This window comes from Dryobates pubescens, chromosome 39 (genome assembly GCF_014839835.1).
Source record: "Dryobates pubescens isolate bDryPub1 chromosome 39, bDryPub1.pri, whole genome shotgun sequence".
NCBI lineage: Eukaryota > Metazoa > Chordata > Aves > Piciformes > Picidae > Dryobates > Dryobates pubescens.
The window spans coordinates 3848144-3867601 of record NC_071650.1 but is presented as its reverse complement, the minus strand read 5'-3'; the positions used below and the strand labels follow the sequence as shown (position 1 = coordinate 3867601).

Genomic DNA, 19458 nt, shown 5'->3' with positions numbered 1-19458 from the left:
AGGAAGGCTGAGTCTTGGAAGTGTGCACTGCAGGCCACATAGCTTAGGTTTTTTTCTAATCTTCTACACTCATCATGTCCTTTTATAGCCTCCTCTGGTTTTGTCTGCTGGGGACTACATTACATGTCCCAACTGTGCACCGTGGAAAAATGTCAACTAATGTGAATAAAAGGTGCAGAAAAGAACAAAGGATCTGCTGCGTGTTTTCCTTCTTTTTGGAAAACTAGGGAGCGAGATAAATGCTCCCTGGAGTGCAGGTGCTTCAGAGCACCGAGGAGGCAGCATTAGCTAAGGACACCAAGTCCTTAAAGATTCATTGCCACTTTTCTGCTCCGAGTGCCTCGCCTATGAGTTTCCTTGCCTAAGACGGCAAGGAAAGCTGTCAGCCATGAATCACATGACTATTCACAGCCTGACCTTCCTCCTGCAGGAGCTGCCACAGCTGCAGTCCTGGAGACAATAGCACAAGGGGAGATTCACGGGGAAGGTCCCTCGGAAAGTAGTTCACCCTCCTTTACCCTCCCTCCTCCCCCTCCTCTCCACCAGGAGATGTGTATTTTTCTCCTGTTTCACATCAGGTGTAGGTAGCTGCTGCCCAGCACAGACAAACCTCAGAGAGCAAGTGCAGACCAGGGCTTTACACCTTCCACGCTCAGACTCGGTGTGAAAGCCGCCTGATGAATGTGATGCATTCAGGGAGTTTAAAGCAGGGGAAAAAAACAACGCAACCAGCCACCAGGAAAGGCAGTGCTCTATTGTCTCTGTATTACACTGCCTCTTTAAAATCAGAAATGCATGGACAGCTTCAAGGTGCCTCCCACTGAGAAAAGGCTTTAGATGCACGCACAGAGACAGCGGAGCCATCCTCCCCTGGGCAGCAGGGAGAGAAATTATCACTCATTCAGCAAAGTCCTCTGACCGCTTTCAGTGATCCTTTCTCTGCTCCAGTGACAGCAGCATGTTTGCAGGGGGGAAACCTGGAGGCTATCCCCAGGGTGCTGGAGACCTCCAAGAAGATGAGAACAGCTGCAGGTACGGTTAGCTGGTACTGTTTTGTCAGTTTGGGATGGGTATGTTGCCTGTACTTATTTAAAACTCTCTCTTGGTAATTTTAAGGGAAACCTGTCTGAAACAGATGCTGCACCTTGCTTTGACCAACATTCAGATTTTGCAGCCAAGTATTTGTTTAGTATTTCACTTAAAATGAAGGTTCACATTTCCAGGCAGCTGTAGGCATGTCTTGTAAAACAGGCAATTGTTTGAACTGTTATTTACTTTCAGGCTTTGTCTTCTTGCTACTCTTTAATCTTTCAACTCCCGGTTTGAAAAGGAACATGGAAACAGAAGTTGTACAAGAGAGTTTCTCTCAGAAATGTATTAAGGGTTGGTATACCACGGGCTGAGGGTGGCTCCAGGCAAAGAAGTGAGGAACAGCTCCACTATGGAGATTGTCCTTCGTAGACATGATGGACATTGTTCAATAGCATCTGACATCCTACCGCCTCGCTGCAGAAAATGTAGTACTGCACACACACACACACACACCCCCCCCCCCCGTTCTCTTCTGGGGTGGGGGGAGGGGAGCCTCTGGCTGGATTGCTCATTGCCTAGTCAAACATGAGGCAAGGGCTCGTGAATTCTGCACCGCTCCCCTCCTGCTTTAACTCCAGGATGGGTGATTATGACAAAGCAGGTAATAGTAGAAGTGACACCTACTCATTTAAACTACACATAAGATACCATGGACTTCGGTGCATTGAAATCAAGTCTTTTCTAACATGAGGATAAATGCTTCCTGGTTTAAAGCCCATGGTACTGCCTCCTTTTGGAATAAGTGTTTTTTGTAAATAATTTGCCTATTTGTGACTTTAAAGTGAGTAGCAAATCCTGGTAATCAAACAGTAAACATGGAGTCAATAACAGCATCTTGGATCAGATTTCTTTTTCACATCTTCCCCTTAGTCAGAAATTTCCTCCCCAAGGGACGGCCGTAAATTACCTCGACCAAGATGAGCAATTAAATGTAATGGCAAAAGGATATTAAAATCCATTAAAGTGTTCAAATCCTGTCACCATCAGCTGCTTAAAAAAAAAATTAAAAAAAAAAAAAAAAAAAAAATTGGAGATAGCTCATCGTTTGCTCTGCCAGGCAAAACCATTACCGGAGTAATTCTTCAAAATGACACTTTGCATAGGGGTAAGTACCCAATCCGTTCGTTTCCTAGCCTGTCAAAGAAATTAATAAGACCAGAGAGCTGCATCATTTCATTATCAAGAGGCTTAGTCTTGCAATGTCTCCTGAAATCTCATGGTTTCTTCTGAAACAATGCACCTAAATTGGTCTGCTGGAAGCTGTCCCAGTTGCTGGGGAGTAGCTCTCAGTACTACTTGTTATTAGGCTGTCCTGATACTCTTCCACCTACTTTCCCCAGACTTTTCTTGCTGTAACAAAGCCAAACAAACAACAATTTCCCACAGCTGGAAATCTACCTCAGGCTGAGTTGTGAAAACAAACAAAGACACAAACAAAGAACTCAACCCCCAGCAAGCAACATAGTACCAAGCAGAAACTTGGGGAGGGGGTCTTGACACTTGGGAGTCTGGTGTGAGAATTCCCAGATCTAGCATGGCATGATGCAAAAAGACAGTCCTCTCAACATTTTGATACAGATTAGATTTGTTTCTTCGTTTCTTCATAGTGGAAAATAAATCCCTTTTTAACCTTCAGTAGAACAAGCAGTACAAACAGGGGAGCCTGCTCCTCCCCATATTCAACAGTTCTAAGTGCTTTGTCTTGCTTAAGGAAGATTTTCCCCCTTCACTTCAAAAGCCAGTCTGTGGAAGCAGTCTCCCTGAGAACGCCAGACTTGCCTTCACACCAAAGCCCTACCAGCCGGTTCGTGGGACAAAACCTTATGAACGTAAATTGGCAGAGCTCCGCTGGTTTGAGAGAAGCAATAATGGATTATATTGGCTGAAAATGCAGTCCCCCTACTCCATTAATAGCTGCCAAGAGGAAGCATTGGGTCTTGGCAACACTTACTTAATTAAGAAATGTATTTTGAAGCCAGGACATCGGTTCCCTTTTCATTTTCACCTACTGTGACATGCAGCATAAAGCAAAACCTTTGTCCAAAAGGCACATCAGGCACTTTTCAGCACAGTGAGGTGGCATCTGTTTTCATACCTTGCACAGGGATGACAGCACCACACCATGGGCTTGAAGGCTGGTGAAAGTTCAAGCTGGATTTTATACTCCCCCTGTATTGTCATTTCACTGTGTGCTGAAAACAAGATTGCACTGTTGGTGAATCAAACTTCTGGGTTTAACAACTAGAGTGTTATGCAGCTCAAGGGATTTCATGATCCAAGAGGCATCCTTTCACCAGGTATTTCTCCTCACTGAGCACAGCCGGCCATAAGGTGGCTATTGCTTTGCCTCAAGCACAGTATTTTTGTTGTAATCTCCTCTCACAAAATATTTTCCTCTTTTTATTCCCACAGAAGGAGATAAATGAGAGCCTTGCTCTGTAATCTCACCAGGACAAAGAGAAGGTGGCTCATAACTCAGAAGGAAACTTTGGACGAGGTCTCTCACCTGCCACAATTGTGCTCTGCCACCCCCATTAATTCTAACACACAATCAAGGGCCAGCCGAGCCACGTGTGTCCAAAGAAGACAGGCGTAGCCATGGAGCAAGCTGAAGATAACCCCAATGCTACTATCAGCCTCAGCTTCGCTGCAATCTACAATCTCCACAGCGGCGATTTAACCTCCTTTCGAAACTTCTCCTTCCCGCTCAGTTTCAATTACAGCGACTATGACCTGCCCCTGGACAGCGAGGATGACGTGACCAAAACCCGCACCTTCTTTGCGGCCAAGATCGTGATTGGGGTGGCTCTGGTTGGCATCATGTTGGTCTGTGGCATCGGCAACTTCATCTTCATCGCTGCTCTTGCTCACTACAAGAAGCTGCGAAACCTCACTAACCTGCTGATCGCCAACCTGGCCATCTCTGACTTCATCGTGGCCATTGTGTGTTGTCCCTTTGAGATAGACTACTACGTGGTGAGGCAGCTGTCCTGGGAGCACGGCCACATCCTCTGCGCCTCTGTCAACTACCTACGGACGGTCTCCCTCTATGTTTCCACCAATGCTCTCCTGGCTATAGCTGTGGACAGGTAAGGGGGGTGCTGTTACTGCACAAGGAGATAAGGCCTCAGCTGCTAGGGCTGGCTGGCCAGAAGTCAAACTTAACGTGCTCACCTGCTGTGTAGAATCTGATCTTGTAAAAGTATGATTGATTCAAATGGACAAAAGGATTTGTGAAATAAGGGAAAGAGGAGAAAGACAAAGCAGAAACACTCAGAGACAAGGGTGTTCATCAGCAGTATATAATCCTGATCCAAACCACACATCTTTGAGGAACCTTCACTACTGGTCTACACAGCTTTTCTGAGTTTAACCTTTGCTATAAGCAATGAAGTAAACATTATTCAGCAAGCGAAATAGTTAATTGGTGATACAAAAATTGACAGGCGAGTTTCCAGCAGGGCTACTGCCTTACAGGATATTTGTTTCTCCCTCTAAAGTTGTTTCTCCAGCTTTTGTTTTGGTGCGAAAGAGAGCAAAATATAAGCCTTCTATCTACCCTGCAAAACAGAGTCCTATTTCTCTACCATGCCATACTGAGAAACCCAACGATCACTAAGTTAACCATTTGATAGTACCTCGTGAGGTCTTAAACTGGATGCCTCAATCCACTTGGTGAATGCATCCAGCACTCTGACATTAAAATACTCTCCTCTCATATTCTCCTCTGTGTTTACACACCTCTCTGAGGATGGCAGAGTGGCAAACCAGGAAAGACCCGCAAGTCATTATAGCACCCACGTTTACATCACTGTCCAGAAAATGATAAAACGCTACACTTAGCCCAGTTGAGCACAGATTTGCCTACAGCCTTCGTGACGGGGTCAAGCAGAACACGACAAGATCCATCTGCTACGCTGCCTGCTTTATGCTGCAGCCCTGAGCTAGTTCTATGCCTGCTTCTCCTGCCAGGAGTTTGAACAACGGAGTTTGTTTTCTTTATGACTCCTGTTCTCTTAGCCTCACACACCACAGACTCTGACAGCCCCAGGCCCTAAGGATCAGCTTCATGCTGACATGAGTCCGACACAACCGATTCACAGAAAGCCAGGGAAGTGCAGAGTAAACCCTTTCCAGAAAGGTCATCACAGCAAGTCATCCTTTGTGTACAAACACAATAATACAACTTCTGGATACCCTCTGCATTTATACTCTGCATGATTCCTGCCCCTCCTTCTCTCCTTTTTTTTTTCCTCTCCAGTTTCTCTTCTGTGCCATTTTATACTCTTAGTTTAATGCTGCAGAGGCCGCTCAGGAGTAGCTAATCTCGATGATGATGGTTGCACGGCTTGTGGTAAGCTGTTGTTGACATCAGCTCTGTGGAAAGAGTCTGGGGAAATTCCCAGATGTTTTGCCTGGTGTGGGGGAAAGAACAATTTGCTCCTATCAAACACACACTTTAAAAGTGTCTAACAAAATAACCTTTGAGCAAGCAGCCGAGGACTCGGGGTTAAGCTTCTAAACACTAGCACAGATGCATTGTTGTTTTCTATTGGCTTCTCCAGCTTCCAAACAACTGTCTTGGAAAGCCGTGCCAGTAACATCCCGGACTGATGAAGTCATCTGGATCACTGAGCCCTTATGCCACACCTTTAAAAGCAATCCTGGGAAAGATTAATCACTGATGTTTGTTGGAAGAACACCCTGGTTTGGTTTTACTGCCCTTGTGTTTTGGTGAGATTTTAGTTAGCAGAGATAAAGCTCATTCATTTAACAAACATCCATTCCATGTTGGTTACGTCAGCTTATGTCAGTCTATAAATAATAGCATGCTCTTAACAAAAGTCTTCTCATCACTAGATCATTGAAGAGGGCTTACTCTTAGAGAGGGTGTCTGCCCCCAGGATTTCCCTAGGCTCTCTTTCGCCTTCCTTGAGGTCTATTCACATGAAACACAGGATTTTCACTTATTTAAGGCCACATCCATACTAGAAAATAACACAATGTGACGGTGCATGCCCATACTGTAAGTATTCTGGGGGATTTAGCTTCAGTGGAGTCTCCTGAAGTGCCCATGGGCACTTGGTATGTTTCACATGCAGCTTTGGAACACATCATCTAGGACAGTTTCCTCCGAAACCAGTTCATGTGCTCCAGAACCAGTCTGCAATGGCAGTCCAAACATGGTAAGAGGCAACAGTCTCAGGAAATCCACCACAAAAACCCCTTCCTGGCTCTTTTGCAGAGATTTACCCCATCCAGCCCAATGGGCTGCTGAGCAGATACGGTCACTTATGAATGGCTACACGTACATTAATCCCACAACCTTGTTTCCACGGGATCCAATCTAAAATATGCATGTATCGGCTCCACAATGAGGCCGAGTAATTCTGCTGTCCCTTCACATCTAGCCTGCACTATTGAGAATGATGAACAATTCATCTTCTTCCAAGGTCTGGCTGATGAAAAGCACCACTGACTTTCCATTCTATTTTAGGATGAATATACCCTGTGGATGCTACTTCTGTACAGAATGCATACCGACAGAAAAGTGACCGAAAGAGACATTTCTCTGCTTGAAACAATCCTTTCTGTTACACACAATTATACTGGGAGCTTGGAGCATCTCTGGTAAAAATTGCCTTTTAGCAGAAATACCCTAATCTTTCCAGGACAGTGTACTCTAAGCCCTTCCTACACCTACAGCTTCTTTTAAAAAAAAAATTTAAAATGAAAATCAACCTCCTCAGTCTTCAAACAAACAAACCCCCTCAGAGTCAATGCCATGTGGTCCTAGCCCCTTTTGAACTCACCTCAGGGCGATTGACGGAGCTTGCCGACCAGATCCTTCTATTCCTCTGCACTTCTCTGTGAACCACCGTGGTGCACCTTTGCAGATTCACAGCCATAAGGAGTGAAAATACCTAATTCAGGTGCCATGATTTGGCAGGTGTAAGATTAGCTAACAATAGTCACCTGCAGCAGACAGGCTCTCGGTGGCTTGAAAACATGCTCACCTGTAACCACTCGTTAGCATCGGCTTCAGCTCTTTGCATCACGTGGAATAAATGAGGAAAGAATAGAAACTCTTACGTACGTCTGACATTTTGGTTTAAAAAAGACCTATTTAAACTGTTCGCCGCTTAGGGAAAACACTTCCCTGCTTCTACATTTCCATCTTTCTGGATGCCTGTGGCTTGGATGAGCAGACACTTTGCTGAGTTAAGAACTGTCTGGATGCCCAAGCCCAAAGAGTGGCAATGAACGGAGTTCAAGGAAGCTGACAGCTGGTCACTGGTAGTATTCTCCAGGGCTCTGTGCTATCTTTGATATGTTTATCAGTGACCTGGACAAGGGAACTGAGAATGCTTTCAGGAGGTTTGCAGATGACACTAAACTGGTTGGGAGTGTTGATCTGTTTGAAGATAGGAAGGCTCTGCAAAGAGATCTGGACAGGCTGGATCAATGGGCTGAGGTCAGTGGCATAAGGTTTAACAAAGCCAAGTGCCAGGTCCTGCCCTTGGGAGACGACAAACCTGTGCAATGCTACAGGCTTGGGGCAGAGTTGCTGCAAAATTTGCCCAATGGAAAGGACGTGGGGGTGATGGTCAACAGCTGTCTGAAGGTGAGCCAGCAGTGTGCTCAGGTGGCCAAGAAGACCAACGGTTTCCTAGCCTGGATCAGGAATAGTGCGGCCAGCAGGAGCAGTGAAGTGATTCTGTCGCTCTACTTGGCACTGATGAGGCCACACCTTGAATCTTGTGTTCAGCTTTAGGCCCCTCACTTCAAGAAAGACACTGAGATGCTGGAGCATGTCCAGACAAGGGCAACAAACCTGGTGAAGGGTTTAGAGAACAGGTCTCATGAGAAGCAGCTGAAGGAACTGGGGTTCTTTAGTGTGCAGGAGACTGAGGAGAGACTTTATTGCTCTCTACCATTACCTGAAAGGAGGTTACAGTGAAGGGGGTTGGGGGAACTGTCCTCCTCTGGAAGGGGGGTTGGATTCAAAGATCTCCAGAGGTCCCTTCCAACCCCTAACATCCTGTGATCCTGTAATAGGTGGGAGTTTAAGTCTGAGATCGTAAAACCATGCTCAGACACCCTAATATGTGCTCAGACTTTCAGAAGTGCTAGCTGTCCTAACAAGCCCTTGAGCCAGAGATTCTGCCTAGATTCAGGAACTTGACTCGGGGTTGCTACTTCAGAAAATTCCCTTACAGCTCCTCACAGACAAATTTGTCAGGCACCCTCATAAAAATGACAGCAATTTCCTTCTGCCTAATTCTGTCCACTTGCATTTTGCAGTGTGTTGTGACTACGAGTGTTTTCAGACTTCTTTATGTTGAATGTATTTGTCTGTTGCAGGTATCTGGCTATTGTCCACCCACTGAAACCACGCATGAATTACCAAACAGCAACCTTCCTGATCGCCTTGGTCTGGATCATCTCCATACTTGTGGCAATCCCATCAGCCTACTTTGCTACTGAAACAGTGCTGTTTATGGTAAAAAACCAGAAGAAAAATTTCTGTGGTCAAATTTGGCCAATTGACCAGGAGATGTACTACAAATCGTACTTCCTCTTCATCTTTGGCATTGAATTCGTTGCGCCTGTGATTACGATGGCCTTGTGTTACGCCAGGATCTCTCGGGAGCTTTGGTTCAAAACCGTGCCAGGATTTCAGACGGATCAGATCAGAAAGAGGCTTCGATGCAGAAGGAAAACTGTGATGGTACTGATGTGCATCCTGATTGCCCACGTCCTCTGCTGGGCGCCTTTCTATGGCTTCACAATCGTCCGTGACTTTTTCCCCACTGTCTTCGTGAAGGACAAGCATTACCTTACTGCTTTCTACATTGTCCAATGCATTGCCATGAGTAACAGCATGATCAACACCATGTGTTTTGTAACTGTGAAAAATAATACCATGAAGTATTTCAAGAAGATCATGTTGCTCAGGTGGAGGTCAACATACAACGGAAGCAAATCGAGCACAGATTTAGACCTGAGAACAAATGCAGTGCCAGTCACAGAGGAGGTAGAGTGCATAAAACTGAAATGAATTCTCTGCACTTCTAATCTCACCTATTTTAGAGAGGAGCTAAAGATGAAAAAAATGCTGCCTCAGAAGCTTTTCCCTTCTCTGGGGGAATACCCACCCTTGCTGGCAGCCCTTGAAAAGCAGCCTACCGTTCATTTCCGCCATAACTCTTTTCACTGGGCTGCTGCATAATCCCATAACTCAGACTGACACTGTGCTTCAGTAAATCTGGGATGTAGACACTCATTTTAGAGTCGTTTGGAATGTAAGATGAACCATAAAACAGAAGTCTGGGAACGCATTAAAGCATATTACCATGACCGGGAGACTTGATTGCTGACTCTGACAATGACACCTCTTTTTCCTTCTTAAGAGAAAGCTCTTAACTTCGTTGATCTTACTATTTGTAACTGTTAGCTATTTGGTGTCTTTTTCCTTCTGATCATAAGAGGAAGGATGGGGGGGGGGGGGGGGGGGGGGGGGGGGGGGGGGGAAAAGCCCATTTGGCTTTACATCGCTGTCTCATTTTCTCTCTCATAAAGAAGCTCCTTGAATTCTAAAGGCCACCAGCTTTCTATTGTCCAATGCACAGCATGCTCCTACGAAAGGCAACATTCTTCAGAAGGCTAAATACTGCATCACGGTCCAGCGAAAACTACAAATCGCTTCCTGTGACACCTTGTTGAAGAGTACTTTATCAACGTTCCACTTAGTAGTTTTATGCAGAGTGTTACTGTTTATTATGTACTTGGAAATGTCACAGCTGTTGAAGGGACCTGTTTCCTTCTTTCACCCCCAGGCACCCTGTGGCCAGCTTCTTGTATTGCTGGGCTCTTTGCAGAATCAATCATAAAACCACTGAACTGGGGAACAACATTTCCAGATTATTTAGTCCAGCCCTCTGCTCAAGGAGGGTCAGCTTGAACAGGCTGCCCAGCATTCTGTCCAGTTGGGCTTTGACTTTAAGGATGGAGACTCAATGGCTCCCCTGGATCACCTGTGCCAGTGCTCAACAGCCTTCACAGTAAAAACAGAAAGATTGTTTTCTTATGTTCAGATGGAATTTCCTGTGTTTCAACAGCATGTTAGTAGGAGAAAGTCCTGGTGAAACAGGCCTAGACATCTTTCCAAGCCTGTGTACACCTTCAAAATAAAGTGCAAGTAGGGCCAAAATAGCATAAGGACCTCAAGCTTATCTGGTTTTCTGTAAGCCAGTCTCTGGCTGGATTGCTCATTGCCTAGTCAAACATGAGGCAAGGGCTCGTGAATTCTGCACCGCTCCCCTCCTGCTTTAACTCCAGGATGGGTGATTATGACAAAGCAGGTAATAGTAGAAGTGACACCTACTCATTTAAACTACACATAAGATACCATGGACTTCGGTGCATTGAAATCAAATCTTTTCTAACATGAGGATAAATGCTTCCTGGTTTAAAGCCCATGGTACTGCCTCCTTTTGGAATAAGTGTTTTTTTGTAAATAATTTGCCTATTTGTGACTTTAAAGTGAGTAGCAAATCCTGGTAATCAAACAGTAAACATGGAGTCAATAACAGCATCTTGGATCAGATTTTTTTTTCACATCTTCCCCTTAGTCAGAAATTTCCTCCCCAAGGGACGGCCGTGAATTACCTCACTTCTGCTAAACAAAATCGACCAAGATGAGCAATTAAATGTAATGGCAAAAGGATATTAAAATCCATTAAAGTGTTCAAATCCTGTCACCATCAGCTGCTTAAAAAAAAATAATAAAAAAAAAAAACCATTGGAGATAGCTCATCGTTTGCTCTGCCAGGCAAAACCATTACCGGAGTAATTCTTCAAAATGACACTTTGCATAGGGGTAAGTACCCAATCCGTTCGTTTCCTAGCCTGTCAAAGAAATTAATAAGACCAGAGAGCTGCATCATTTCATTATCAAGAGGCTTAGTCTTGCAATGTCTCCTGAAATCTCATGGTTTCTTCTGAAACAATGCACCTAAATTGGTCTGCTGGAAGCTGTCCCAGTTGCTGGGGAGTAGCTCTCAGTACTACTTGTTATTAGGCTGTCCTGATACTCTTTCCACCTACTTTCCCCAGACTTTCCTTGCTGTAACAAAGCCAAACAAACAACAATTTCCCACAGCTGGAAATCTACCTCAGGCTGAGTTGTGAAAACAAACAAAGACACAAACAAAGAACTCAACCCCCAGCAACAGGTTGCCCAGGAGGTCATGGATGTTTCCTTCCTGGAGGTGTTCAGGGCCAGGCTGGATGAGGCCCTGAGCAATGCGGTCTAGTAGAAAGTGTTCCTGCCCTGGTCAGAGGGGGTTGGAGCTAGATGATCTTCAAGGTCCCTTCTAACCCAAACCATTCTATGACTCTATAATTCTGTGTCTGCTCCGGAGATGGATACTCCTTGTCAGGTGGGGGCTCCTCTGTTGCCCCCTACCCAGCCCCTCCCTGCAGAAACACTTTTTCACCTACCATGAATGGCAAGGTTTAGTGAAGGAATTAAATACATATAGTACTTACGTGAAACTTTGCTTGCAAGAGCCATCCTTAGAGAAAGAAAAACTCACAAGCTGGCAGGAAGCTTCCTCCAGCACAAGCTGGAAGGCAGTTAAAAGCTGTAGGGAGGCCTCGGTGACTACCAGCTGCCCATCATTAGCTCCAATGGCGCAGCAGCAGTATGATTTCACCACACAGGAACTGTGGGATGTGTCAAAAATGAGGAGTGGGTGAGGCTGAAGCATCCTCCCGAGAGCTGTTACCAGGGTTTAGCTAGCCACACAGCACACAAACCGGCCACTACCACATCTCAGTTGAGGCTTGCTCCAATTTGCATTGCCAAAGCAAAAACTGCATTCCTGCTCAGCTGTCCTCCTGTGGCGCAGATCCCAAAACCAGAGGCTCGCTTCCTTCTACAAGACAGCTGGGGAGGGAGATCTTACAAGGGCTTGTTGTAATAGGACAAGGGGGAATGGACTGAAGCTTGAGAAGGGCAGATTTAGACTGGAGATCAGAAAGAAATTCCTTGCAGTAAGGGTGGTGAGACACTGGAACAGATTGCCCAGGGAAATTGTGGGTGCCCCCTTCTTAGATATGTTCAAGGACAGGTCGGATGAGGCCTTGAGCAATCTGGGTTAGTGGGAGGTGTCTGTGCCCATGGTGCAGGGAGTGTGGGACAGGGGATGGGGAAGGGCGACAACTAGATGCTCTTTAAGGTCCCTTCTAACCCAAACCATTCTGCAGAAACTTCTCCACAGTGAACTCAAGATAAAAATCCAAACCCTGCTCCTTCACACCGTCTCTGAAAACAGAGAAACTGAAATGGTGACCCCCCAAATGGCTAGGAGAGGACCAAGAGAAGAAAAAGCAGCTATTCTTGGCAACAGGCACTAAGAAAATAAAGCATGCATTTTAATAAAGCAAGCACAGGGAAAGAAAGCTCAGGCCAGCATGGGTCACAAAGATCTAGTTAGGGATGTCCCGGATTTACTGCAGGGGCAGCTGGACTAGATCACTTCTAGACATCACGACCAACCCATTCTATGATTCTATGATGCCACCATTCACTCAGCAGTTCAGACTTTACCGTGCTGCTACTTATTCTGGGATCCTGGCAGCCTTTCCTGTGCCAACAGCACCCTCCAGCCGCAGGACAGCATCGCATGCCTGCTGCATGGCTTTGCACCAGGCAACTGGGTGACAGCAACTGGGTGACAGGGCCACGCAGACATTCCCAGGACTCCCATGCCTCCAGGGAACAGCAGCAGATCTGTTTTCATCATTCAGGCACACAGGAACTTAAGCAATGCTTCTGGTGTCTGCATTCTCCATTGTTCCCTGTGTTGGGGGGCTTGGGCTACCCCCTTCCAAATTCTTGAGAACATCTCTGCTGGAAAAAAAAAAAAAAAACAACAAACAAAAGGGGGTGGGGGGAGGTGTGGAATTTAAGTGGGTTTTTTGGGAGGCTTATGGTTGTTTTGGTAGCTTCTGGGAGGATTGGGGGGACTCTATGGAGGCTTAGTAGTGTTTGGGGGAATGTTAAGGGGGGTGTTGAGAAGTTTTAGGAGAGATTTGGGGTTAGGGAGGCTGGAAGGGCTGGGGGGGAGGGGTTTCTGGTTTCAGTGGAGACGGGAAATTCCTACTATGGAGCTGCAAGGACACTAAGGATAGAATAGAGAAACAGTACAACCACTTAGTATGTTAGAGCTGGAGCAGAACATACTGAATTTTGAACACGAGCTCTTACAAGGCCAAATAAAACACAAAGTGAAACATTGAAGGATATAAGACAAAGTGGCTACCCCTGAAGTCCTGTGAATGGCCTGTGAAGGAGTTGCAAGGAGTCTGTAAGGGTGGAATAGAGAATAAGTGTTGACACTTTATATGGCGGAGCTGGAACATGAAATCTGCAGTTTTAAACTTGAGATCTTACTGTCCTGTATAGAAGACAAAGTGAAGCATTGCTAGCCCTAAATTCCCTTGGGCTATAAGAGATTTGCAAGGAGACTGTAATAATGGAACAAAGAATTTCAGGTGGCTTCGGAATGCCTCCAGAGATGGAGACTCCACAATCTCTCCGGACAGCCTGTCCCAGTGCTCTGCCATCCTCAAAGGGAAAAGTTTTTCCTTACGTTTATATGGAAATCCTGCATTCCAGTTCGTGTCCACTGCCCCTTGTCCTGGCATTGAACACCACTAAGAAGAGTCTGGCTCCATCCTCCTGACGCTCACCCTTTAGCTATTCATCAGTATTACTGAGATCTACAGTGTTGTCTTCTCCAAGCTAAATGGCCCCAGATCTCTCAGCCTTTCGTATCTTAGTGGCTATCTGCTGGACCTTCTCTAGTGGTTCTTTGCCCTTCTTGAACCGCAGAGATCAGAACCGGACGCAGATGAGGCCTCATCTACCTCGACCTGCTGGCCACACTCTTCTTGATGCATCTCAGGACGATTTCCACCTGTTCTGCTGTTGGGACAGGTTTCCCCCACGCAAGCACTAGGAGAAGGCCAGCAGGACACAGTTTGCAGAGCTGTCTGTCCCACCGGCTCCCTCAGGAGCTCCTCAGAGGGCTTGATGCTGATGCCTTTCTCGTTAAGCTCACTAGATGGCGCTCTACACCCTCCCTGGAAAGCTCTTTCACGGGAGCTTTTCGGCTCTGCTGCGTTTTCAGCTTAGATTTGTGTGGGAGGAAAAAGGGCTTGCCCGGAGCCGGGGCGGGGGGAAGCGGGGGGGGGGGGGGGGGGGTCCGCAGAGGCAACTTACGCTGTATGGGCGGCAGAGGGCCTTGGAGAACTCAGAAGTCCCTCAGGTTGTGTTCAAATGCAACGGAAGGAAGGAAGAGGCAGTCAAGCACACAGAGTGAGGGGCAAAGCCGTTTGCCTCCTCCCTGGAAGGTCTTGGTTTGCACAAATTTGCAGTCCACGGAGGACTCGCATCCAAGCAGATGGCACCCAAACTTGCCCCGACAAGGACTCAGCTGAAGGAGGACACTTTACCCCTCTCCGACCACAACTGTGGGCACGTGGGTTGTGGGCAACTACTTCCGAAAGCGTTCTGTGAGCTTCAGAGCCTCCAGTCACAGCAGAGGACCACAGTGTTTGTGTCTCCTCCTTCCTCTCTTCCAAATGCCACCAACAGCCTTCCCTTCTTCCCATAGCCCAAGACATGAGCTGGGGCAGGTTATCACACCAAACAAACCACAACCTCTGCTGTCTGAGCCATCGTCATGGAGCGGCAGAGAGCTGGAGCACTAAGGCACTATAAGAAGGCTAAACGACAGCCTGTGGAGCATCCTCAGCACCCCTCCAGCTTAGCAAACTAAGCTCTTAAGTGGAGCTTGTCAGCCAACAGATAAACACACTTAGAGTGTGTTTATCACTCCTGGACAGGGAATGTGATGTGTTTATGGGCAGCATGGAAGCAAAGAGGTTTTCTGGCTGGGCAAAGAGAGCTGCTCAGCAACAGAGATAGGGCTGCTTCTGATGGAAAATGTATTTTCAAGGGTTGGAGGAGGCGTATTCTTGCCCGGTTGCCATCTCTTGTGAACTAGGTCCAACACCCTTTGCCAAGGGAAGTCTCCTCGTCCTGAAGCCTCCAACCCACGAGTCAAGTTTTTGCATTTGTTGCCCTTTGTCAATTCTTTTCAACCCCCATGGGGAAGACAGAAGACACTGCTCAACAAGAAGTCTTTCCTGAAATCTAGTTTTTGCAGGACAAAGCCCCAGAGAGGCTAACTGTATTCTGTTCCACAAATACTCACAGCATACACAATGTAAGACATCTCCTGTGACAAGCTCTTAAGGCCTTTCAAGAGGCTCTTTATTGATCTGTGCTCCCTGGCTAAGAAAGCTCGAGCAAGCAGATAGGCTTTGTGAGAATCAAAAGCCAGGTCTTTACCCAGATGTGGGCTTTCAGGCCAACTTCCCAACATTTGTAGTGTAACTTCAGTGCAACAAGATAATTGGATTCAGCCTTGAAGTCATCCAAAACCAGATCTTAGGAAAACATTGATGCCACAGGAGGATGGGGTTGTTTCTGTAAGGTTTCAAGAAGGTTTGTCTTCTGAGGCAGCAAGTCCCCTACTTTTCCAGTGTTGACCGGGTCTCTGTGTGCGCACATTTCAAGCCTTGACACTGTCCAGGCCTCCTAAAACTAAATTTCCTTGGCACAAAGAGGAAAAGCAAAGAAGAGTTGGGAACCACAGTCAGTAACACCAGCACCAGAACAAGAGGACACAGTTTCAAGCTGTGCCAGGGGAAATTTAGGCTTGAGGTGAGGAGAAAGTTCTTCACCGAGAGAGTCATTAGCCATTGGAATGGGCTGCCCAGGGAGGTGGTGGAGTCACCATCCCTGGAGGTGTTCAAGAGGGGATTGGATGTGGCACTTGGTGCCATGGTTTAGTCATGAGGTCTGTGGTGACAGGTTGGACTCTATGATCTTTGAGGTCTCTTCCAACCTTGGTGATTCTGTGATCTCACCTAGACATGGTGGTGACGTCCACTGGAGATGCAGTTGACAGCAACCGGCAGCAGAAAGTGCTGTTCCAGAAGATGAAGATCCAGCACCGCTTCGATTTATGGTCAATGGCTGTTGAAAGACCCCATCTCAGCTGATGAAGAAAGATGACTTGCTATCAGAGGAAGGGAAGGGGGGGAAAAAGAAGAAATACTTGTTTGACCAGCTAAGTTGGAGTCATTTCCTAGTGCCGTGGAAGGCAGGTGCTGGCAGCCGTTCCTGTCTCACTCAACACCAAGTGCATTTGCCTTTTGAGAGACTTTTGAAGATCAAGAGGATTACAGCAGGGTGTGCGTAGATGAGTAATGAGGAAACAGCCATCAAGAGGCTGCTGGGGCCAGGGAGTAAATTGCCCAAACAGGTCTTACGTCTTCTGAAAGGCTCAACCACTTCTGCATCTGGAAAGCATCAGTGGACGAGGATGAGCAGTAGAAGATTCTTTTCTCCCAGGGGCTTCTCTGTGCTACGTATCAATGGCAATGTCACAGGAAACCCCACAAGTGGCATTTAGAGGTGCTTAGGTCTTGCCTGATGTGGACTCCAGATCCACAGGTCCAAGCCTTGGAGTTGTTTCTTTGCCCTCAGGTGTCAGATAGTCCCATTGGTTCAGCTCAGCAGGTGAAGCTGTTGCAGCACCACTGTCTGCCCATCCCACCAACACATCTGAGTTGCCCAAGGGTAGTGGGAGGAAAGCACATTTTAGATTAGCACTGGAGGTTTTACATGGAACTGAAATCCTCTTCACCAGCACCCGATTTTGTGTAGCATGAGAGCTGGTGTGAGCCAGTCCCTGGGACACCTCATGCTGCTCACTTCCTCCCCTTCAGCAGACATGAAACATAGAAGAGTTCATTAATATTGAAGGTAAATCTCATCTCACTGCACCATCGTGTCACTTTGAATCATCTCGACCACCTGCAGCAAGCCCTCTGCACCCATCAGTAGATGTCTACGTACAAGTTGCCCTTCAAAGGCAGTCAGCACACTAAAACCTAGTAGGATTCTAATGTGATCTCCATGTGGCCATGTTTGGGGCTGGAACATCTCTCTTAGGAGGAAAGGCCAAGAGTCATGGGGCTGTTTAGTCTGGAGGAGAGGAGACTGAGGGGCGATCTTATTGATGTTTATAAATACCTGAAGGGTGGGTGTCAAGAAAGGGCCAGTCTCCCTTGTCATTCTGTGTCTGCGAGGAGCTGAAGCAAAGCAAGACCCACCCCAAAAATGATGAGTTATCCTAGTGATCCATCCCAGACGCTCATATCCACGTCCCTGCATGGGACACCAAGTCCTCCTCACCACTCCATTTTCTGCCTACAAACCTGTCCCTGGGACTCCCTTGAGGGCATCATCCAGACAGAGACGGTGCCGTCTTAGAAACGTGCAGGACTTCAGCTGCCGGGAATTGCCACTGAGGCCCTGGGGGTGCCTGCCCTAGGTGTAGGATTATAGCATTATAGAATGGTAGGGGTCGGAAGGCACTTCTAAAGATCATCTAGTCCAACCCCCTGCTACCAAAGCAGGTTCACCTAGAGCAGGTTGCACAGGACAGTGTCCAGGTGGGTTTTGAACGACTCCAGAGATGGAGACTCCACCGCCTCTCTGGGCAGCCTGTTCCAATGCTCTGCCACCCTCAAAGTAAAGAAGTTTCTCCTCGTGTTTAAATGGAACATCCTAAGTTCAAGCTTGTGCCCATTACCTCTTGTCCTCCCTATACAAGGTGAAAATGTGTAGCTGATACCATGTTCAGAACCTTGCTGCAGAGAGCAACAAAATCCATAAGCAGCCGTGGCTGCCTCTACAGTGTTTGGGTCAGCTGCCAGGGCAGGTGGTACCCATGTCCTCAATGCCATTGCACACTGGAATTTCTCCAGCACCAGGACACCTCAGTCTGGTGGCAGCTGTGAGGGCACATTATCAAAAGGATGGCAGGGAAACAGTCAGGATCTTCTCATTGCTTATTGCTCTCAACCACTCTCTTCCTCCTCCTCCACATGAAACCAGTGACAGAAAAAAATGCAAAGGGCTCAGAAGTTGCAAACCTCGTTACTATGCTGCCTGCAAACCCTTTGTGGGAACACTGCAATAACTCTCAAATGCTTCCTTTTCATTTTCCCAGCCAGGTACCAACCTTAGTGCAGTTGCCCCGTCTCCTTGTCTCTGCAGGAGTGTCCTTAAGAACCATGTTTGCATTTGGCTGAACAAGATGTTCTTGTCTGAGGAACCACAAGAGTGCTTTTCCTGGTTTGCCACCCATCCTCATAAACCACACCAGCAGCTTTTCTCCCTGCTGTTTGCAGTAGGGTGCATTCTTCTGTCTAGTGTTACGTAGGAGGGCAACACGCCTGTCCTTTCCCATCAGCTGTTGGTTAACTAAGCCCTAGTACTCCGGGTCAGAGAGCTTGTGTGCCTAACACATAGAGATACATAAATACAGCATCCCTGAACAGATTGGGCGGTCTCCTCCTAAGGAGACATCAGAAGCATCCAAACAGTGGTTTCTTGCAGAGAAGCAGAGATGTCCACAGCCATTACTGGCACGTAGGGCCTGTCCTGGCTATCAAGGAGCAAGCAGACAATAAAGCCCCAATGTAATACCCAACCTGCTCAGTGGGTGATAGAGGGCATGTGTGCGTCTGAACCGGTCTGACCACGGCAGGTCAGTGGCACATCAGCCACAAACTGCATCCTTTGCTGTGCTCACCTGTGAGCTGGCAATTAGTCCCTGCAGGACCGCTTGAGGAGTTCATACATGAACACCCATCTAACCTGTGAATGAGCACCCAATTAATTTATGCAGAAGTCCCAATGAGTTCATTCGTAAGTGCCCAATTAATTCATTCATGCCTGAGAACCCAATTAGTCAACACGTGAGTACCCAATTAATTTATGCATGAGCACCCAAACAACTAAAGCATGACAATAATGACTGCAAGTGGGGGCACTTGAAGAGTCCATGCACTGGTGCTCAACATGCCCACCCCTGACCACACCCTGTGCTCGTGCATGGGCACCCACTTCAGTCCTGCATGGGGACCTCAATAGTCCACGCACAGGTGACTGATCAGCTCCTGCATCGAGGTGTTCACCTGTGTCCCTAATGGCTTGGTTTCCTCTTACTCTTACCAAGCAAATGATCCAGTTTGCCTCAGTTGGCAGTACATTAAGAACTCCACTCCACCCCCAAAAGAGCTTTTTGCCAGCTGGTGTGGAAGCGTGGTGTGTCCTGGGGAGTGGGGATGGTGGGCCAGGGAGGAGGGTGCTCCTAGTGCCTTGCCTGATGCCTCAGCAGCAGTTCTCTCCTTTGAAAATCATCGCTGCTC

General features: G+C 47.1%; 1 protein-coding gene across 1 annotated transcript; it reads left to right on the top strand.

Annotated features, from left to right (window-relative positions):
* Positions 1-3639: 3639 nt before the first annotated feature.
* Positions 3640-9396, top strand: PROKR1 (prokineticin receptor 1; the record flags this gene model as incomplete). Its single annotated transcript, XM_009896397.2, has 2 exons — positions 3640-4181; positions 8458-9396. Coding segments are annotated over 2 exons (1239 nt in total), but the record flags the coding sequence as incomplete, so codon positions are not given.
* Positions 9397-19458: the final 10062 nt, after the last annotated feature.